Consider the following 23212-nt stretch of genomic DNA (forward strand, 5'->3'; position numbering starts at 1 on the left):
GGAAGAAAAAGAATCACAGAACGTTCAGGGTTGGCAGGGCCCTCTGTGGGTCCCCCAGCCCAACCCCCTGCCCAAGCAGGGTCACCCACAGCAGGCTGCACAGCACCGCGGCCAGGGGGGCTGGAATATCTGCAGAGAAGGAGACTCCACAGCCTCCCTGGGCAGCCTGGGCCAGGGCTCCGGCACCCTCAGAGGGAAGAAGTTCTTCCTCGGGTTCAGCTGGAGCTTCCTCTGCTCCAGTTTGTGCCCGTTGCCCCTTGTCCTGGCTGCGTGACCGCGGCCACGCCACTCCCGCACCGGGGCCGCGCCTGGCGGCCGCGCTCCATCCCGCTGTGCCTGCCCGAGGCACCGCACGCGCCGCATTCGTGTCCCAACAGCACCAACCCGGCACAGCCCCGCCCCCCCAACGGGGCCATAAACCGGGGCAGGGCCGCCGCCGCCCCACGTGACCCCCCCCGCCAACCGTGACGTCATCGCTGCGCGCCGGCGCATGCGCGGAGCGGAGGAGGCGCGGGGAGGGGGGGCCGGCGGCGGTTCGCTGTGTCACGGCGCGGCTGAGGGGACGGCGCGGCCGCCATGGAGTACCTGATCGGCATCCAGGGCCCCGACTACGTCCTGGTGGCCGCCGACACGGTGGCGGCCTCCAGCATCGTCCAGATGAAGCACGGTGAGAGGCGAGGCCCGCCCGGCGGGAGCAGGCCCGCCGCTGCCCCGGGGGGGGGGGGGGGGGGTGTCGGGGGGCTCTGCCCGAGGCGGGGCGGGCCCGGCGGGGGGCCAGGGCCGGGCTCCGCGCGTGGGGTGCGGGTCCCTGGGTGACCGGGAGGGCGGGGAAGGACGGCTGGCTGGTCTGTCACCGGGGTGGGCCCGGGCCCTGCCCGCGGGGGGTCCGCAGGCCTGGCGCGGCGGCACCGTGCTGGGCTCTCACCTCAGCTCCCAGCGCAGGCTCCTTAGCCGCAGCCTCGCCGGGCAGCGCGATGCGGTGGTGTGGAAACGCTGCGCAGGGACAGCGGCGGGTGAGGTTCAGTGCTCGGCGGTTCCCTGGCAGGAGGTAATTCGTGGAAAAAAGGGGATGCTGGAAGGAAAAGCACCAGTGAGGTTGGTAGCACAAGGCGTACGAGCCGAACTGCAGTGTGGTTTTGGTTTCTTTACATGCTAAGACGTCTGGGGCATTATCAAGCCTTTGAAATTCTCTAAAATTAATTTTTCTGCCTGCTGTTGCAGTAACCTAGACTGAAGTTGTTTGCAAGGTGTACTGATCTTTTTAATCTAAACACTGTGGTTTAGAAGCTCTTTTTAAAAAAAAACAATAAAGTGGATTGCAGTATTGCGAAACATCCCATAAATTGTGAATGTTGTAGTAGTGCTTTTACCTAAGATATTTCACGTCAGGTCTGTAAAAGTCAACTGGAGCAATGTTAGAAAGATGACTCAAAGGTGGTGGCACACACAAAATACAAATACCACTTTAAACAATGTTTTGTAAGTTAACGTTGCTTCCAAGGAGGCTTATTCATAAACTTTAAAGAAATGTACTTAGCACATAGCATTTACTTGTCTTTGGGAGGGGGCAACCCCACAAATTTCAGGTATTTGTTTAGAATATTGGCATTTACTGGCTTTAATCTATAAATTGGTTGCAAGGGCTGATCAGTGTCAGTGGCCTTTCCTGAATTCTCAAGACCTGCAGCTTCTGTGCAGCCGCTGCGCACTGTGAGAACTCCCAGAGTCCTGTTAGAGGATTGTGACACTCCGTACTTGCCTTGCAGCAGGGATTATTCAGCAGCATTTAATAAACTGAAAGTTCAGGGTTCAGAGGTGGCAGGTTAGCGCTGCTCCTCAGACCTGCCTTCAGTACAGAGAAGTGCTTTTCCTTTCACACCAGCAGCTGCTTGAATTTTTCTGTCTCGAGTACCTGAGAGCCAGTCTGCTCTCGTCCAGTGAGACTGCAGTGTTAGAGTGAGCGCAGAATTGTCTTCAGTGCCGTCATCGTGACGGCTTGAATTCCCTCAAATACACACAGACAAGTTTTTTAAACTGCTATTATGAGTAAAAGTGTAGTAGCTTACTGTTCCTTAATTTCCGTGTATATCAGTGGGCTGCTTTGTGATTTATAATCAATACTTAAGTGTTCATTTTTTTACAAAAAATAATGACAGGCAAAAACCTGTTTGTGAAAAAGCCTCACTCACCTAAGTTGCCAATTTCTGGGACAGTCCTGGATATCGGGAAGAGAGGATCATTTGACATGGAATTTGGTTCTGGGTTTCCGAAGATTGCTTTCGCTCAGTGTGTTGATATTTCAGCATTATACTAAAGGATTTGCTTCTGATGCAGCATGTTTAGGTAAAGTGGAGTGGCCACGGAGCAAAATTCTTGTTGCTGACCCCAGGAAGCACCACGTATAATGCTGAACTTTGTCTGAAGACAATATTGTGTGTGAAGTTTTAGTCTGTTTCTATGTGAGAAAGACCATGCCTCCCTTCCTGAAAGAAGCACTCTGTGCATTTCGTCTTTGTTTCTCTTGGTGATGTGTTTAACAAGTCTGGTGCACTGTGCCACCAGCTGTGAGAGGCTGAATGCCAGGTTTGCTCAGGAAGACTTTTTTGGTAGAACTCCAGGCCATAATGTAGTTCTCAGTGTCTCTTACTCTCTTATGAAAGAAATCATGTGCTATGATATTGTCAAAATAGTATATTCTTTCTTGTGACCATGGCTCTTAAGTGTTACGTTTCTTTGCCTAGACCATGACAAAATGTTTAAGATGAGTGAAAAGATCTTACTCCTGTGCGTTGGGGAGGCTGGAGACACTGTCCAGTTCGCAGAATACATCCAGAAAAATGTTCAGCTCTACAAGATGAGAAATGGTGAGTGAAGGAGAACAGTTACTCACTGAGGGTTTGGAGGCAGAGTCAACCATGGGTGCAGTTTACAGTTGAATGTTATGGAAAGTGCTGTTCTCAAAGCTGCTCGAGCTTTAAGGGTTTCTGCGTTTTTAGTGGTAGTGAAGGCAGGATAAACAAATGGAGATTGGACTATATAGCATGAACCAAGAGGTTTATCCAAAGCCCAGCTAACCTGTCTGTAGTTTAAATGACACGGTAATAGGTTTGTTAGTAAAATATTTCTGTTAATAAGTCCATTGCATGACAATATTTACAAGTTTTCCCTGATATACCTGACTGAAAAATTCAGGCCACCTGCCCACTGAATTTTAGTTTTTTGAATCTGGGTATTTTAGTGGTCTATACAGATATGAGCTACCTGGATTTTGGGGGCCCTTTTTATGCTTGTAGCTTTCAGAATAAACTGGAATTAGACAAATGACACTTTGTCATTCAAGAACATCGTGTTATTTTGAAATAGGAATGGGAAGTCAGGAAGTGAAACATGAATATGGATTTGTACTGTTATCAAATACACACATTTATTCTCCAGGTTATGAATTGTCTCCTACTGCAGCTGCAAACTTTACACGACGAAACCTAGCTGACTATCTTCGGAGTCGGGTGAGTAATAGCGGAAAGATTCTGCAAAGGCTTACAGGGGAAAACTTTTCCATTTTCAAGTGATGGAGTTTGATGAAAAGGTGGCAGCTTCTGTCTTTAGTGATGAATTCACTTTGCTGAAAGGATGTTTTATTAAAATATAACTCGATTTGCTTATTTAAAAAGACTTATCACATCACTTATTGATAAGTGATACAACTATAGTCTTATAATTGCAGCCCGGGGCCCGATAAACACGTTGTCACAAGCACTGCAGACAGCTAAGTGAATTAAGCCTCTTTAACATCGAGATAAGGTTGTCAGTTTTCATGCAAATGCACTGAATCCATTTAATCTTCTTGGAAAATGATTTAATAGAGCAAAGCTGTTTGATGTACTTAGCAAAACATGTCCCTTTTGTAAACAGCAACATGAGGCTTTCAGTAAATATCAAATCCAAGCTGGAGCTGTATTTTCAAGTTACTAAACAGCAGTTACTGATTTTTCTCATGGTAATTTTTTCAAAGTATGAGAAGTTGTCATGAAGGGGCACACAGACTTTTAAAGATCCGAGGTTAGGAAGCATTTCATTAGTGTTCTTCTCAATGTGCTATGTGAAAGAAAACGAGAAGGAATAGCATGTGGGGATGAAGTTGAACAGCTCTGTCACGGGTAGGGCATGGGATAAATGATGTTGCTATTTGAACAGTGCTGCACAGGCCTGAAATGAGGTTTGACAGCAGCCAAAAGCAATGTTAACGATCAGAGCTGTATTGCTGGGAATTACACACGTGTGGAGTGGGGCCCAGACCCTTCTTCCAGAACTCATCCGCAGGAACAACCCAAGATCACTGTTCTCATTTCTGACATGGATGACCGCTGAAGGTGGCAAGTTTTGAAGTTACTGAAGTTAGAGCGGGTTGGTGGAAGACCTCAGTGCGGGGTCCTGTCTCAGTCTTGTACATGAACCGCTACTCTTCTGGTTTAAATGACTGCAGCCAACTATGTGGATTAAGCGTGGCTGGTAGATGATGGCTGGCAGTGACACTGCTTGCTGTAGCTTTTGTTCAGATGTGATGTGGAAGCTCTGTGTGTGTTCTGTGGAACTCTGTGTGGTTTTTGAGGCTGGTGCGAGGGGGTAATGCTGCTTGGTGCCTGGCCCAGATGGCTGTTGGCTGCCTGGTGCTCAGGGGCCTCTGACCTGCGCAGATGGTGTAGGTGAGGCTGACACTGGATGTCCTGCCCACTTGAACAGAGGCAGCTATTTCTTACATACGACTTAAAGTACCTCTTACAGGAGTTATTTAGCAGGCTTTTTGATAAACTTAGCCAGCAGGATGTGGCACTGCTGTCTTCCCTTGCGTCATGTCCCTTGAGGCCTGATCCTCCCTGTGTCTCCCCTCCTTCCTGAGCCCACGCCTGTCTTCCAGCTCACCTGCTCCAGATGGGCAGCACAGTGGGGAGGACACTGGCAAAGGCAGATGTGTTTATTTACTGGAGACGAAATGTTGTGCTGCTGCAGATGGCGATGCCCTGGAGCAAGCGGCGCACTCTGACACTACCGTCACACTACAGCGATCTCTGTACTGTGGGGAGAACTCTTTTTCTTTAAACATAGCACTTAATGATTTGTTTGTGGGATTTAGAATTTGATGATACAAACCTTGCCATCAGAATTTTTTCCTGTAAATTTTGTTACATTTTCATCATAATTTGTGGGATACCAGAAGGATTAACACTAGCTCTCTGTATTTAAATTGCATATGTGATTCCTGGAGGCTACTAATTTAATTATGTGGATGATAAAAATAAAAAAGGAAAAGGTAAAACATGCCACCACTCCTGTTAGGAGTGGGAAAATAGAAGTAAAAAGTTTGGTGGGGGAAAAGGTAGTTTGTTGCTGTATTGCCACTCACCGTGTGAAGCTGTTTCTGTCCTGGAGGGCTAGAAGGTGTCTGAAGCGGGCTGGCGAACACTGAAACGGGGCTTTTTCGGGCGTTAAACTGATGTCGTGGCCCAGCCCAGAACAGAGCTTGTTCTGCGTTGTTAATCACTGTCTGGGTTCCTCCCGATGTTGTCGAGTTTGAGTTCATTTATGAACCTTGTGGCTCACGTAGGCCGGGTTCCTGATCTCTTGGGGATGGATGGCTGCCGTGTCAGGCAGTGCCTTGAAGTTGTTCTTTGGGTGGAAAGTATCAAATGTAATGGGGCTGGGCTTGTAACCTAAGGCCATTACATTACTGTGCTCTTTTCTTTTACTGAATAGTCAACGTGTTTTTTCATGACATTTCTCTTTTTAACATGAGGAGTTTGTGCTCCAGAGTAGGATCTGAAAAGAATCTTTGTTGATTTCTGTTCGTATGTTGCAATTGAAGCAAACCTAGAAACTGCTTTGGAGCCAGCAGGCTTCGCATCGGTGAGTGGGGCTGCAGTTCCTCTTCCACTGTCACCTGCCCCAGCATCTCACCTGATTCACCTGCTGAACCGAGTGCTGGGTTTCGTACGTTTAAGACACTACTGAGGTTGTGTGGTGGTGGGGAGTAGGAAAAATAACCCCCTGCCCCTCCAAACCCGATGAAGTTCAGTTTCTTGTTGCGGTGCTGTGTTTAATTATAGGTGAGAGGGTCTGGCCTGCGTCCAAAGGCAGGCTGTCAGTTCCTCTCTCCTGTCCACGCTTGGCGGGATGCTTCCTCACGCCCACCTTTCCCCCCTTGCTGTGGCTTTGGCTTCCGCCAGATGTCACGCCGCTGCCTGTCACCGTCCCACCTCCCGCTGCAGATCTCCTTGGGTTGGCGTATTTGTCACAGCTCTTCTCTTCAGCTGCAAATTCTGAAGAATTTCACACATCTCTTAATTGCTGTAGTTATTTTAAATCAAACAGCATGAAGTGCAAAGCTGCCTGGGATGAGAAATATTGCCTCTAATAGGAAGGTAAGTTTGGGGGGAAAGAAAAATGAATCTCTCCTGGAGTGTCAGTCACCCACTCATTTGGTAGCGTTTTAATTATACCAGGCTTCTAAATGAGTTTAGAACTGTTGGCATGGATTTAGTGACGAAGTCCAGGGCTGCCTTTGGAATGGACAAAAGGGTTGAGATGTCGAAGGAATACTGGTCCCAGCACAGAGGTGTTAGTCCCACTAAGACAGCAGGGAAAGGTGCAGTCTGCAAATGTCATTTGTAATCATGGAAGTAGTAAATAGATGATATATGTTTTCCAATGTTTAAATCCTGCCTTTCTTCAATAATAATAGGAAGGCATGGAGGATGCTTGATTTACATTTGAGTTTTAAAAAGTTGTCTCATAGACCATTAGCGGGAGAACTTACAACTGCAAAACAGCTTACAGATTTGTTCAAGTCTGTATAACACCATTTATTTATGGTTGAGCATCTCGCATATGCCAATGTTGGTAATTCAAAGTCACACAATAATTTGAGTGATCTTGTGTCACGGCTCTTAAATACCAACTTGTGTGATGTTTCAGAATAAATAAATGATGAAATACAGACTAATTAAACGAGTACAGCTGCATGGTAACTTGGTTCCAAAGATTCTTGAATGCTTTGAAGATTAAATCACACGATTTACAGTGATGTTTGCTATATAACTGTAGCCTGCTTTATTCTTTCTTACTATCTGGTGAAAGTCAAAATAAAGTATCCTGTAATATTTTTTTAGTGCAAATTCACTGTGCTTATTATCAAAATGAACTTTTTCTTGTAGTAAAGCTAATGTTTTGGCTTTAGGGCAAAGTTGTGCTTGCTTGTTCTAATCTGTTGTTAGTTGCATCATCACTGTTTTCTCATTTTGTTGCTTTGTTGATCTAAACTTTCCAGCATTTGAAGAGATATCCTGTTAGTATGATTAATAAGAAACATTATATAAATATGAAAATATTGGAAGTATATAAAAGCAGGTTTTAGAAAATAGATAAAATTCCAAAATTTTCTTCTGAGCCTACATTTAAAAATAATACAGTGCATGTGTGTTTCATGATCTTACGAAGTACACATCTTAGAAGAAGAGGTATAGGGATATCTGCTTTATTTGTTATGGTGCAACACACTAAACCTAAACCATGAAGGAAACAGCTAAGGAATCGCTAGACTTGTAAGCAGAGCACAGTAAAAAGGCATGGTTACATTAATGCAGTTGCATGGTCTTTTTGGAGAAGCTGTAGGTGTTTCTCAATCTTGTTTGATAGGCTCTTGCTGAAGTCATAAACAAGAATCAGAGAAGGCAGCAGATAAGGCAGACTAAATTTCTAGTTTAAGAAAACTGTTTCCAACCAAACAAGAAAGCCACTGCTAACGTGATGTTGCAGTGTCTCAGTAGTCAGTTTTGAATAGAAACAAACCAATTCCTGAGATCTTCTTCACTCACTTGGTCAAGTTAGCCTAATATTAAAGATTAAACTTGGTACGTGCAATAAAAATCTAACTGCTAATTAACAAGACAGCGCAATACTGTGCATAACTTTTGCACTGTATGTAAGCTTTCATACGTGCTAAAATGGCTTATGGTTAGCTGTAGTGTGGCTGAGAAAAGAGCATGCTAAATTAACAAAGAAGTTCTTATAAACGGCAAAATGTTCACATTGTGCTCACATGTTGACAGTAAAAGTCCACAAGTTTTATGCTGAGGTGAAAGAATCTGTTGTGAAAACATAATTAAAGTTTGCTTAAGTTTGAATGTGCTATGAAAGCTTTTTTCAAAAAAGCCCAGAACAACTAGTCTTCAGGAGAATTGGAGTTTTATGTTTTTACTGGCTTTTGCATTCCGTATTACCAAAAGACCTAATCATTTTTAGACTGAGATCTGTAATCTCCTGCAGACAGCGTGGATGTAGTTGCTAGCAGCATTTTGTGGCAAAGAATTGTGAAACCCATATGTCTCTGTTCTGTAGGTGGCATGGGGAATTAAGGTTCAAAGATTTGGGTGTGGCTGCTTTAATGAAAACATCGCTTCTGTCTCTAGACCCCTTACCACGTCAACCTTCTCCTGGCTGGCTACGATGACCACGAAGGTCCTGCCCTTTACTACATGGATTACCTTGCGGCTCTGGCGAAAGCTCCTTTTGCAGCACACGGATACGGTGCATTCCTTACCCTCAGCATCCTCGACCGCTATTACAAACCGAGTAAGTGGAGTCTACTGAGAAGAACATTCTCCTGTTGACGATTAATAAATTAAAGGCTTGAACTGGGAGACTGATGTTTGCCGAGTCGATCGTCTAGCACAGTGGCTGTGGTGCTACAGATTTGAACTTGACTTGTTAGAATAAATGCAGCTTTAAAGATTGCCTTCTGGTTTTGCTGAAATGGTAATGTGAAACTAGTCAACTCCTGAAAGTGTTTTCGTGTTTGAAGCATAACAGGCTGTAAATGAAGGAAGTTTCAATTTATTCTGAAAAAATGACTAGACTTTCCTGGACCATTAGCTGCTAGTAGTCTGGTTTTAATAAATAATGTTTTGTTAACTTTATCTTCTAGTTGCTTGTCTGCTGGCTATGACATGTACATTTTCCCAGAGTATCAATCTTTAGAGGGCAGTCCCAGATCCTGTTGCTCCATATCTTGGATAAGCTTTGTGTGTGATGTATTAAAAACACACAAGAAAAAAGATATTCCTAGCAAGATGGTCTTCAGTACTCTGGAGCGGTGGTGATAAAGATTGGTTGGTTTGGTTTACAGTTTTAAGCCCGTGGTGGTGTTGATTGTAGTTTTTTTTGTATGTCTGTACCTGTCGAAAGTTCTAATTTTAGAATCATTATCCAGTTCTTACACTGCCAAGGAGTAAACGTGGCCCCATCCCTGCTTTACTGATGAGGAAATGTATAAAGCTGGGAATGCTGTTAGTCTGACAGCTTTGGCTTTAGCTACAAAACTGCTTTACTCCTGTGTGGAAAGCTGAGTTTAATCTCATAGCAGAGATGTTTGCTTCGTAATACTTTCATCTATGTCCTGCAAGAAATGTAGCTATAAACTTGAGAATTCTGTTGTGATGGGACTTCTGCCTGACTAGTGGATGCAGGTCTGGAACAAACTCTAGAAACAGGTTTTGTGAGATCCACAGAGCTTAGTTGTTTTTCTAGTCATGTCCCTTGGAAATGATGCTGCTCCATTTTCACTGTTTCCTGTGAAAAGAGAAAAATAGTGAGCTACAATGCCTTGTCATGGCTTGCCATCCCTATAGAGTGCTGGATTTTATCCTAATGTGTGAGAATAGCAGGGGCATCACACACGTGCCTTTCCCGTTGTTAAAACTAATACCCAGCAGGGAACGTAGCCCTAAAACCACTCCCCGCCTACTGTCACTGACTTGCAGCCAGCTGAGGACAGATGGAGCTGATTTAAAACTGTAATAAACTCGAGGAGAGAGAGACGGCTGGACTTCTCCGAAGCCCGGTCCCTGGCCATGGGAGGCAGAATTCCGTCATGCTCCCCATTCAGTGTAACAAATCGATTCTCAATGGCTTGTTGCAGTGTGAGTGCTTTGGTGCAGGGCGTCCTCAGTACATCTGGAAAGTGTTTTCTGTGAGCTGGGAAGGAGAGGTTTTGGTGCTCAGCTGAAAAGTTGTTTAAATTTAATAAAGTTTCTGTTGAGAGAAATGGCCTCTAATTCAATCAATCTGTGGATGTTTTCTCTTTCAGGTATCACACGTGAGGAAGCTGTGGAGCTCCTAAAAAAATGTCTAGAGGAGGTGAGTTGCCAAACTCAGGCCCTCACGATCTTGAGAAAGGAATGTTTGTTTGCATTCATTTGCTGATATTTTCCTGTTCCTCCTGTCGCATTTTTTTGCTGTCTTTGCCAGAAGGGGTAATAAATGCACATTGACCAGATGCGGGATAGCTACTGAGGAAAAGGATTTGTGGGCACTTGCATTGCCTTAGTATGGTTCATGTGCTCCAGAATGTAAACTTGAAGCTTAATTGCTTTTCTTTTCTTCTGCTTCTTCCATGCTTAGCATAATATTGATACAGACGGTCTTCGAGTTTTTCCTTTTATGTTGCTTCTGAACATAACGCAAGCATCATTCTGCTACTTCTACTTACACTTCACCAGTCTGTACTTCTCAGTGCACTTCTCTTCCAGCATGTGAAGTGATATCTAGCTGAGGAAAAGATTTGACCTTAAAGTTTGTGATCAATTTTAGTGTAAACATAAATAACATAAATAAACATTTCAGACTCCAAGGCTTTTATTGCAGGAAAATATTCTTTGGCCTTGTCTTTAAGAGATTGAATTGAATGTAATTGGGAAGAAACATCTAGGGAAACCTCAGGAAGAAGTACTTGAAAGAAGTTCTGTTTGAAGTAGCTTTCTGATACGTATGCTTTGTGCCCTAGGTTGTAGCCCACTCTAGTCTTCCTGCTTAAATGTCTCCCTTATTAACAGGCTTCTCTGTTTTGCATCTCTAGGCTAGGCTTGTCTAACATGGATAGTCTTATAGCAGAGAACAAACTCGTACTAACTGATTCCTAAGCAGTGAAAAAACCACTCGTATTTCCTAATATTTCAGGTCACTAGAATCAGGATGGAAATTTTGATGTGCAACAGCACATCCCTTAAATTATGCTCTCCTCTTTTATTTAAGCTTTGAATGACTCTCATCTCTTTTGTCTTTTTTGTCTTTTGTTGAACAGCTTCAGAAACGCTTCATCCTGAATCTGGCTTCTTTCAATGCCCGGTTCATTGACAAAGATGGCATCCATGAAGTGGACAATATACCCCTTCCAAAAGCCATGTCCTAACCCCTGAGATCTTTCTTCAGCAGTCGTCTTTTTTTGTTCACTTTCATCTTTTTCTATTCATTTGAGGCACACAAGTCATGTAGTGCACTGGGAGATCGAATAAAGATTGACATTTATACAGCCGGTTTTATCTTTTTATTCCACTGATCCTTCCTGAGTTTCAGTAAATCATATTTAAGTAAATCGTGCTGTGGTGAAGGTGAAACTTGATTTATTGTTCATGGGTGCACATTCAGGTTACTTATCTTTCTTTCCTCTTCTGAGATTTTGACTCCCACTCCATAAGTTTTCTTATGTGGGGGCAAACTGTAACTATCAGTGTGCTGTCATCCACTCTCATAACTGAGTGTTAAAGCTCAGCAAACACCGGGCAAGTGTTTCATGCTAAACAAACAGCATCTACTTCATTTTTCCAAAGATGTTACTACTGTTTGCTTTATAAAAAAATAATAATTAGGTTGTCAAAGACTTCATCTGCTTTTGTTGTAATCTAACATAGAATCTTTTGTTTCAGTCTAATCCAAGTGAAGGGTGAAAGAACAGATTTTCAAGTGGAATGGGTTTTAAAATGCTAGTGTCATTTTTAACTCACCTGGCCATGGTTCTGTTACTGCAAAAGAACATTCTGCTGCTGGCACAGTAGGCTCATAACTACGTTACATCGGTTTGTACTTAAAATATTTATCAGTTGCATGGTTTTTCTTAGTTGATGTGTCTGTACATTTAGAAGAATATGAAAGAGGTTCAGTGAGAAATAAAACTGCAGCAATTCTCAAAGATCTTTGAATTACTCTTAACTAGCTGGAGCTTTCTTTCCATGAGAATAATCACTGATCTGTCTAGGCTCCAGATGATGCTTCCATATCAGAACTCCATTCACGGAGCAGCCTCAGGTAATTATCACGTGGCTGATGGCTGCACTCTGCCCAGAAGTGCCTTCTTCTGAGTAATTTTCATTGAGACTGCTTCCCTACTTGAAGTTGCATTGAAAGAGTTAACCATTTAAAATGCTCTTGCTTGTTTGACGTTTCAATAACCTTGGAGAAAGAACCTTGGAAATAGAAGGACGGATGTGTACAAGATTGTGTGTTACTTGTGTGGCATGGCGTAACACCCGAGTTCTCAGGTGGAAAAGGTAAGTGACAGACCTAACTGTTTTTGTCAAAGCTTTTCTGGTCTTGCCTCAGCAGTGTGTTTGAAAATGTTTGTTAGTCTCTTCCCCAGTAAGTTACTAATCTTAAAGACCAAGTATTCCCATTTTACTGAACATGAAAGAACTGGATTAGAGACTGAGACTCGCTTAATGTCATAAAGAAGGTTGCAGCTCCAGTGCCTTAACTCTTCTTGCCTCTTACGACTGCCCTTACTTAAAGCTAGTTCTTAACTGAAGTCCCGTCAGGGCTTATAGTTTAACTCTTACCAGAAAGAGTTGAATTATCAGCTGGTTTTGGTGTGGTGATTGCTGCAATGGCTTTTATTTAAGGCCAATGGTATATAACTGTCTGAAACAGTTTGTGAAAATTTATTTTGTCATCTTAAACATTCGAAAAGGTTTTTGAAAAGGAAGTCCCCAGCCTGAATATTTTCTCCTGGCAGGTCACACTGAACATGAGCAGAGTCTGACTGTTCCAGTTCCGTGGGTGAAATCTCACCCCTTCATGTTGCATTAATGTATTTGTTAAGCTTAATATGCAGCATTTCTAATTTATTTTACCACTGCTGTTGAATGTTTTTGCAGGTTTCTTGTTTCTCTTCTCAAAGTCATCATTGCAGGGTGGCTGAGCTGATGTGATATTTTTGTCACTGCATATCGAAGCAGCGATGCCTCCTTATTGGAGTTACTCATTATTTCAGACACCCAGACCGGGGTGTGGTGCTATGAGATCGTGTGAGTCTGGCAGAGAGTCTGCCTGGAGTTGGTATTGGCACCTATTTGCATGCAGGTGATTAATAAACATAAAACAATTATTCCCTTGCAAACCCCCCTGTTGGAGTCAGGTTGGAGTGGAACATATGTTTTGCCTGGGGGCAGGGCCCAGGATCTGAATCCCCCACGGAGTGAGAGATACGAGGGGTTGCATCAGAAGCCAGCAGAGCCGCAGCCTCTGGGGTGAATAAACGCAGGCCTGCATTGCAAAGCAGGAGAACAAAAGAACTGGCCCCCAGTGAGCTTGGACCCTAGCCTCTAACAAAGTAGACGCTTTTGATGACTTTCCAAGAATTTGCACTTTTTAAGGAAAGGTGTGATACTTAACGCTGTGTAACTTTGGGTTGTCTTAGAGGTCTACAGTGGTGATCTTTACATTCAGAAACGTTCAACTTTCATTTTTAACAGTAATATGTTTGAAAAATCAATCAAGTTTCCCATTTGCATTACTTAAGGAGAAGAAAACCTCTTACCTGCTTCAAATTTAGCCCTGAAGCTTTTGGAAATGGTTATTTTGCCTAGAATCCAGGAATACCTTTTGGAAAGAATTCACCTTTCCATTTGAAAAGCATCTGTATGTATCGTGACAGGCCTCTCTTTCATAAGAAATCTCTTTGAGAATTGAGCACTGCAGGAAAGTGCTGCTTGCTGCCAATAAGTTTTTGGTTCTTCATATTATAAAAAATTAATGTTGTAAACCAAGGTAAGGTATTCCTAGGGCATTGTAGCCGCAGTGAGCTGTTCTGCTTTGCTTTGGCTGGTAATTCTGACCATATGTTTTACTACCAAAGCCTCAGGGCCTAAAGAGTTAACAAGGCGCTTTTTCTTGGTGTAGGTTTCCTGTTTAAAGACCGTCCCTTCCTGAGCACTGTGCGTGTAACAGATCACTGCGCTGGCTCATCTCTTCCAGAGCTCCGAGCCTGCTCGCAGGTCGCTTTACAAGGGAGCACAGCCTCTGTGCCTTAGGCCACGTTACCTTGGGAGAGCTTTGCTGAAAGCAGTGCGTGAGTGTAGGTGCAGTGCTCGGAGGTCGCTTTCTTGGTGTTCGTTACACCTCTTTGTGGAAGAAAAATCTGCATTTTGTAGAACTTCATGCACGTGAGAAACATTGGCACAGCGGAGGTCATTGGTCATCCGCTCAGACAGCTGGCTGGATTAGTTCTTAGCACAAGTTTGTAATGTCATCAGGATGGTTCTGCGGTCCGAACAGTGACGAGATGGCTGGAAGTTGTCTTGAGTGGTGAGGCTGCTGCCCGCATGGGAAGGCGAGTGACAGCCAGGCACAGACACGCAATTAGGAACTGAAATGGCTGAAGGGTAGAACGCACCTCCCCTCTTGCTGTGTTCAGCCTGTACATGGCACTGCTGGGGGGGGGGGAGTGCCCCAGGTTGGTTCCCCTGAATGTTTCCCCAAGACCTTCCCAGCCCTATGAACTCGTGAGCCCGTTCAGTGAAGCAAACCGAGAGATGCTGCAGCCGCGCATCGGTGCGATGCCTTGGGCAGGGACTGCTCTTCCTGGGGGACCTTGGGGGCCTGCGGTAGGGGTGCTGCTGAAAACTGGTGGGCCAGCTGGGAGTCTGCATGGCAACGGAATAAGCAAAGATACGGAAATCAAGCATGTCTGGAGCGATCCCGTACAGTATTCTCGACCGTCTCTGAGTCTGGTTGCTGGTCGTGGTGAAGTGATGAAACAGTCGCTGGCAGCAACTGTGTGCAACCAATGGAGCTGTCGCTTCTCGGAGCAGAGGGGAGGGATCAGGCTGAACCCTCCCGAGGAAGTGTTTGTCTTTGCTCTCGTCTCTAGTTTTGACGCCAGGTTCCTACAAGAAGCGTGAGCTGGTGCCAGGGCTGACGTTATGGATGTCATTATGGATTATGTTCACCGTGCTTGGGATTTGGTCGGTTCCATTTTCCCGTCTGAAGCAGAGACAGAATATTCCTTTTGTATAAGACAGCCTGACATCTAAGGAAGGAAAAACCTCTGACTTTGCTGCCTGTGAAGCACTGTATGTATTGTGTCTGTAAGGGAAAATAAATTTATTCTACTCATAAAAAATTTATCCTTCAAGCCATTTTTATTTCTTTAAAGGTTTAACCTTATACAGAGTTTCCATGTGTTGTTATCAGTCTGCCATCAACAGTAATTAAGTGCAGGAAATTTTCATGTGAGCACTGATCAAACTAAACAGACATGAGTTGTTTTAACAGGTTTTAAAAAGCAAAATGGAAATGGTGGAATTAAAACATGCAGCTTCTCTTTTTTTCCACTTTCTTGACTATGTTGGTTTAAACTTCTGCGTACCCCTGACTTGCTGAGGACTATGCTAAAAATAAGTTAGTTGTCTTGAAAATGTAAAGTGACAGTTTAAGCGTTTTGTTTCTGTGCTAATGTGCAATTAGGTAGTTATCCAATAAGCTCATTCATGTAGTCTTAACTCAAGACAGCTGTGCAAGGAATGGCAAAAACCCTTACTGTTGAGGGATGCTGAGAGGGGGAAGGATGTTCAAGAGGATCCATTTCAGCATTGCTAGTAGGTTCTTCTTCCCTGTGTAATATAGTAAAGCGTTAAAGGTTAGCAAGATTTGTGAAAAATTAAATTCTGCTGATCAAATCTATAGAGAGGTGAAACTAAGATGTGGCTAGATCTGAATGCCAGCCAGTGTAGTGAAAGTTTGTATCTAGAAACTAAGGCAACCATGCAAGGTGGGGCCAACCTAATAATCTAATTGTCCAAAATGGTGACTTGGCGAAGTGTGCTTTGGTTTGGGTAGCGTACCTGTTGCTTAGCAGAGGCTTCCTTGGTTTCGTCAAATATTTCTAGCGTTTCGGCACAAACATGAAAGTAGTGCATCTCCTTGAGTTAATTTACAGAAGCCAAAGCAGCCTCCGTCATATTTTGCGTCAGTATTTGTAGGCTGATTGACCATCCTGCTGTGGTACCACCGCGATGGCTGGGGGCTTGAGTGGTGCTTCCTCTCCTCTTGCTGAACGTTGTGCCCAGAATGCAGCAGATGCCACTGCCGCTACCAGAGCTCTTTGGACTGGGTTTGGGGAGAACGCCTGTGCGTCTCCAGCCTCCTGCATTCAGCAGAGGGCAGTGAGCTTGCACGCACACCGCCTTGGCCTCGTCGCCTCTGCGCCGATCATCCCACGCTCGCAGAAACGCAGCGCTGTGGGGAGCGGTTAATGCCTCGCCCAGCAGCGGCAGATCGGGCAGGCAAGGCTGTTGCTTCCCTTGGAAGATGCACGCTTTATTTTTCGTTAGCGTCGGGGCAGCTGTTCCATGCAACAGAGTCATCCATGCGTTCACAAGCGGAGGCCAGGATAGCTACTGACTTGCCAAAACAACCAAAAAGAGTGGCTGGAATCCATCCCCTACTAGTTAGTCCAAGCATTAACGAGCAGCGATGTGGAGTTAAAGTACATGGTTAATTTTTTTAAGATAATGCCATTCTCCATTGCAAAAGTGCTCTTGACTTTTACCGTGTGCTTGGAGTGAGGGTGCTGGCAGTGTTTTATCAGCAGCAGTGTGCTGGGGAGGAGAAGCTACAGCACCTTGTGATACCATTTTCAAAGAAATTCCTGTGATCCCACAGCAAAATTTGCTGAAGAAAAAAAAAAATCAGGAAAAGTCTGAACTGGCTGGTTTGGAATGTGGAATGTTTTAACACATCCAACTGCTCTTACCCAACAAACCTGGAGTGTGTTGAGGCCACGGCTGAAAGGTGTCGTTATGGTCCTGGCTTTAGCAGAGAACGCACTTGTCTGTGTGATTAAAATGTCCGCAGTTGGAGTATCTGGGAATCGGCAACTTGAAAGTACAGAACCAGACTCTGGCGTTTGGGAATTGGGAAGACATTGCCTAAACTCTCAGATCATTTTGTGGGTTTCTTTTTTGGGCAACAGTTTCTTGAACCTTTGAATCTTCTGTTAGCAAGCAAGGCCAAGATAGAAAAGGATCTCCAGGGTTTACTTATTTCTTATTTTCTCTCATTTAGGGTTATAACTTTCAAACTTGTTTCTCTTTTCATTTGTTATAATCATCCTTAAAATCATGTAGCTCTGAGTGGGCACCTTCAAGAAGAAACCAATTAAAGCTGGGTTCTGATTTTGTTTGTCTTACAGCATGCACTCGAAGCACTGGAGAAACCTGTCCGAATCGTCACTCCTGGGGCTTTGCTCTGGTGCATCTGATCTCGCTGGGCTTGCGCAGGAGGGTTTGCCGTGGTGCTGATTGCCCGCGCTTTGACGCAGCGTCAGGAAGGCTGGCTGTGCGAGCGCTGCCAGAGCTCCGCTCGCCTCCGTCGCAGATGTTTGCGTAAGCTGGGCACAGATTTGAGGTTAACCTCCGCTGGTGTTTGTAGGAGCTGCAAAGCCATACGGTTTTGGTTTCCACGTTGGCTCCAAAATCTGCAGAGAGCTAAACCAAAAGGTTCTTTATGTCCAAAAGCTGTGAAAAAGCTTATTAACACATGGTATTAATAGAAAAAAATCTTTGCCCCAAACTGAACAGAGCTGTTTCTCCTCACAGCACTCGGCTGCATTGCTCCTTCGCTCAGCAGATTCAAAGGCACTGACAACTTTTTTCAGAATACTTTAATACAGGAATGTTCCTTTATCTTTTACCTTTTCATCAAATTCTTCAGGCTTTACCAGGTAAGACCTGTAGTGTAGATTCTCTAAACTGCCCACCTTTCTGCCAAATGTTACGAAAGATGCTCCGCAGGGTGGGCAGGTTTCCCACCTCTCTTGCCATGCTCATTTTCCTGGGGACAGCCAAACGATTCTCCATTTGGCCGAGCCCTGCCTCCCTCCCTGGTGCATGGCCGTGCCGTGCAGTGGCAGTGATGGGCTCCCCGTCCCATGCAGGGCTGCAGATGCCTTTGCTCCTCTTTTGGCTCCAGAGACCTGTGCCAAACCCCGACTTCCTCGCAGAGATCCTGGACGGGGCAGAGTCAGAGTTAGCTGTGCTAAAAGACTATTCTGATTTAGTAATTAGGCAATTACTGCATTCTTCTGGAGGCTCCCTGTGATGACCAAATTAGCAGGAAACTCTAGAAGGTATAATATGCTCCTGAGATGTGGCGAGGCTGGGGGAGAGGCAATGCAAGGAAAATGGGTCAGGAGTGGGAGGCCTGGGCTGGAGCGGCTCGCTGTGGGGCCAGGGTCCGTCTGGGAGGCAGAGCAGCAGCGCGTTACGCAGGGGGTGCAGCGAGGCTGCCCGTGCTGTCCAGCCCCAGCAGACTGGCCGTCCCATGAGCCCCTCCTCGGCAGCACCGACGCTCGGTGCCTCGCCTGCCTCCTGCGACTGCTGTTCTGTGTCTGTTGCGGCAGTGAGCCAACAGGCAGCAAAGCAGAGCAGTGATTCTTCAAGGAGATGATAACTTCTTATCATTGGAAATAAAATTATAAACTCACAGCCTGCTCCTCTGTCTGAAACAGACTGTTGAAACTAATTTTGGTGTTTTGTAGTTATGGTGCTAGGCTTGAATTATCCGAGTTCGGATCCCAGCTTTCTCCCAAACCCCATATGTCCCTCTGCAAATCGCATTAACCCTGTATCTTGCATCTCTCTTCTGTAGGACACAGGTAACGAGCTCCTCTGAAGTCTTGTCTGCTGAAACAGAAGTGTTGGGGTAAGATCTCTTTGCACAGGGCCTAATGCAGGGAGAGCGGGGTGTCTGATGGCACTGCTGGAACGTAGCTGTAATGCTCCTGGAGCAGATGGTCAGCTCTGCTGCTTGGGTTGGGTTGGGCTGGGTGAAGTGTTCCAGCAGAAAATGCTGCTCTTTTGAAAGTATTTGCTGCATGCAGAGAAGTAAACCTGTTGGAAAAGAAATGTTCCTGGATGATACAACGTGTGCAGGAAATACAGAGAGGTCCTCTGGTTACACTTCCATGCAGCTGTCGGAGTGAAGCCTCCGAGGTGTGATGGAACCCTGTGAGCTCCAGAATGAAAGCATGTGGTATTTCAGCCACTGGCGTTCTGAACCTCATCCAGCAAAAACCTCCATGGTTCCACGCTGGTCAGGGCTGTATCACCGTGTAAGTTTGCCTGTGGAAGACCTTGAGTGTCCAATGGAAAGTAATTTACTTCTTGTAGCATGCACTGAAAGATAAATAAATCCGAGATGCCATTGCAGAATTAGATGAAACTTGTCTGATCTTGAGATAACGAATAGAACCATGTAAAACACACAAAATTTTGGGTGTGGACAGAGGAGGATGGTGGACTGATGGTTGGTTGTTGTTGACTGCAGGTCATTCAGTCACAGCGAGAAAACACTGCCTCTTGGGGATGCTTTAGCCAGCTTGAGGCTCGGTGCCATGGAAGGACTCGAGGGGAGCCCAGGGCGTTTCTGCAGGACAGACCCATCATCAGGTGAGAAGACAGTGGTGTCCAGACACATCTTCTGCTGCAGAACTTCATGACTTGGAGCAATGGCTTGATCTTTCTCTGATCTCATTTCACACCCCAAAAAAAGCCGAGTTGTCTCCATTTAACAAACCTTCTTTGGCTGTAACCTTTGCTACTAAAATGAAGCCATGCTTATGGGAAATACTTCTGAATTTCAGGGTATAATTTTAGCCTTTTCTCTGCAGAAAAGGATCAGATGAACAGCATCTGAAGGTGTCAGGATAAAAACATCCAAAGGAGCCATCCAGAGAAACACCAGCATAATTTCTGTTGCCTGCCTGCCTCAGAGGTTGCTGGGATGCTTCAGCACTGCGATTATGGGGTCAAAGCTTGGGTGGATATCCAATGTCTGGAATTATTATTGCTATTTATGGCATCCTATTGGAAATTCAGTGATGCTCAGGTGGCCGTGGTGGGAATTCTTCGCAATATAAAGGAGGTCAGGCAGGAAGACCCAAATGATACCTTCTGGCTCAGCATGTTCAGAGCTGGTGTAATGACTGGGTTGAGACTGTTGCTCCCAAGGTCTGTTGGGATAATCAAGGCTCTGGTCCTGTGCTGCGCGTGATACTGTGCTGTTTGTCTAGGCTGCTGAATCAATAAGCTCTGAAGCCAGCCTTTTGTCGCCCTTGCAAATAACATTTGTTTTACTGCCTGATTTGAAAATGGTTTTGGTTTGGGTGTTTTGATTCGGTTGCGCTAACCGGAAAAACTTCCCTTGCTGACTGATGAGGTGGCTCCTTGGATTCTGTATGTAAAGTTTGGAATTTCATGGACTCTCTCATATATGAAGGAATGCATTAACTACAGGTCAGCAAAGTCTGCTTATTGTGTTGTTTTAGTACAGAGAACTATTATTACCCTGTTGCTTTTAAGGTAGGCTGCTTAAAGGTAATTGTTTAGTCTACCCAAAGCCACGCAGAATGCCAGCGCAGCCTCTGCGTGTTTGCATGAATGAGGCAGCGTAGAGTCACGGTTCGGTGCTAACCTCAGTTTACCCTTGGGATAGCTGGCTGTTGGGGAGTGAAGAGTTTCTCGTAATGTTCTTTTTCTTTTTCACTTGTCAAGGATTGTCATGTGGTTTCCCTGGACTTGTCATTCATTCAAAATTAATTCAAAAAAGATTTTTTTTTCAATTCCCCTTTAGGACTGAAATTCCAGCGTGTTCTATAACAAGCGTAGAAACCATGAGCCTGAATCTATTTTTACTCTTTGACACAATCCCACGTGTTTTCCCACGATAATATTTGTAATCAGTGTGGGAATTTATACCAGGGTTGAGCCCTGAATTGTGTAAAATGCCTTTTTTTTTTTTTTTTTTTCTTCTCTTCGGATGGAAAGGCGAAGAGCACACCAGGGGATGGCCTTGTCTGACAGTGAGCCGGGAGGGGAACTCCAGTCCTGACTCGGTACAAATAACCGTTGGCCTGGTGCAGCCTCGGGAAGCTCTGCTCTGCTGGGGTGTCGCTGAGAACAGAGGTAGGCAGAAATAAAGCTGTCCAAAATTTTGGGAAGTGGAAGTCTCAATGCTGTTAGAAAGTTGGCCCTACATGACATGTCCATCTTCAGGCTGGAGCGTCTGTGGCAGAATCAACAAGTGAATCTAAATCATCAGACTTCCTCCCAATTAAAAAGTAATTGGAGCATCCTGGCCCGTCCTCATAAAACTCAGAAGCCTTGCAGTTACCCAAAGAGGAAAATGAGGAGGGAGGTATTTTTCCAGCCGATGGACATAGCAGGCAATTACTGTCGGCATACCCTGATGCTTTGTCTGCATTGCTCAGCGCTGCTACGTCTAGGAATCCCTTGATATTCAAAGAGTGCCCTAACCAAGTCGGGTTTTCATAATATGGTTATATTATGAAATTGTATTTCACGCCTGAATATTATAGTGTGCACATCCACACTTTCATCATGTATCGGAGTGTAGTTTGCTCTGCTCTGATACCGTGCACCAGAGGATGTCTGCAAATTGAATTCTTTCAGGATGGTTGTCCTAAATAACTCCATGTAGAGAAACCTGTACTGTAGCACAGAGGCACCTCACTCTCCTTTATCATAATCCATTTTAAACATGGATTATGCTGATGCAGAACAGGGCACTCCTATTTTGGAAGAATTTTAAGTAGGAATAGTTTTTGTGCTTTCAGCTCACGCCCTGCATTATCCAAAGCAGCTTTGAAGTGTAGACAAGCCTCTAATGTGTCTGTCGTGTTTCCATTCTCGCCCTGGCTCTTCCTTGTTCCCCGACTCTTCCTTTGGGAAGGTCCAGAGCAAAACCAGACCTGCAGAGCCTGTTGTTTAGGTCTTTGCTTTCCCAAAGTTCATACCAAGGGACATTTCCAATGCGATTCCCAATATAAATGCATCCCTCAGCTTTTGAACGGAGTATTAGATGCAAGTTTTTGACTCTGAGCCATCCCCACAAATTATATTAGTATGTAGAATGTTTCCTTTTGTGCTTTTCTAAAAGGGAGATCCCTCTGGAAGCCTGTGGTCCCTTTTGGGACCTTTTGATTATTTCTCTATCATCGGCCTATTCTGCAACCTCCAGAGAAAACTGATGGGTACAACTCCGAGCAAGTTCCAATATAACAAGTGCTGCAATGACTTGCACCCGTGTCCGGCTGTGACAAGCAATGGGTGCGTGGGGAGGACTGCAAACACACTAAAATCACCCCTCTTCCATTTTGTGAAAAGCCACGTACACGCCTGCTTCCATGGAACGCCGTGGCTTCTTCCTGGTCTGCTGTCCCTTGCTGTAAACCTGCTGCCTGGCTATTTCATCTGGTGTCCTGCCTCCAGTTTTAGCATCACCATGCCCAGTTTGTATTCTTTTATACTCTTTTTCCCTGCCTGTGTCACACACTGCTCGTGCCTTGTGCAAGTGGTGCAGCCCCAGTCCCGGGGCCGTTCCTGGCAGAGACGTCGGCTCCCACCCACGCCCTCGCTGCCCGCTTTCCTCAGGCTTTGCCGGTTGGGCTGGCTGGGTCTGCAAGTGGCTCTCGGGGTAGAGCGATACCATGCAGGCACCCGTATGTCAGGCAGTGTAATCTCTTCTCTGGTTTGTTAGTCCTTTTCTAGCAGCTCCCGTAATTTGTATTTCCAACCTCCTGCGAGTACGCGGTGGCTGTTTGCAGAGTCCTGTCCATAATAATGCCTCAAACACAGCAGCTCACTTAGAGCTGCATTGCGTATGGATTAGTAGGGTTATTTTATCTGCTAATTTCTCACTCATTCTCCTGCTACCCTGAGGTCCTTCTGCAGCCCTTCGCAGACAGGTTTAGGTTTGACTGTCTTGAGCAGTTCTGAAGCACCCACAAACACCTCCTTGCGAGGTGTTAGCAGCGAGGCCGGCCGGCGACGGCGTGCGAGCGCAGGGCGTTACCCCCAGCCCCGGCCCTGCTCTGAGCTCTCTGGTTGCGACCGCCCAGGTCAGTCGGGCGGCAGCCGGGGGGACGTTGCTGCTTAACGCTGTGCAAGGTTTCAGGGTGCAGCCACGGAGGCAGAGATCCGTGTTCACAAAGACGATGGAGGTGCTTTCTTCAAATAAAAAGAGGTTTATTAGGATAACGAGAATGACATTGTGGTGTGGGTGTTGTACATCTATTGCAGCATTAAGAGAA

At 45.3% G+C, this 23212-nt stretch overlaps 1 protein-coding gene across 1 annotated transcript; it reads left to right on the forward strand.

Annotated features, from left to right (window-relative positions):
• Positions 1-487: 487 nt before the first annotated feature.
• PSMB2 (proteasome 20S subunit beta 2) lies at positions 488-11355 on the forward strand. Its single transcript, XM_075438043.1, has 6 exons — positions 488-667; positions 2742-2864; positions 3436-3506; positions 8463-8625; positions 10139-10188; positions 11132-11355. The coding sequence occupies exons 1-6, from the start codon at positions 577-579 to the stop codon at positions 11237-11239; spliced, it is 606 nt and encodes a 201-aa protein (XP_075294158.1). The 5' UTR covers positions 488-576; the 3' UTR covers positions 11240-11355.
• The last annotated feature ends 11857 nt before the right edge of the window (positions 11356-23212 follow it).

This window comes from Opisthocomus hoazin, chromosome 17 (assembly GCF_030867145.1).
Source record: "Opisthocomus hoazin isolate bOpiHoa1 chromosome 17, bOpiHoa1.hap1, whole genome shotgun sequence".
NCBI classification, from domain to species: Eukaryota; Metazoa; Chordata; class Aves; order Opisthocomiformes; family Opisthocomidae; genus Opisthocomus; species Opisthocomus hoazin.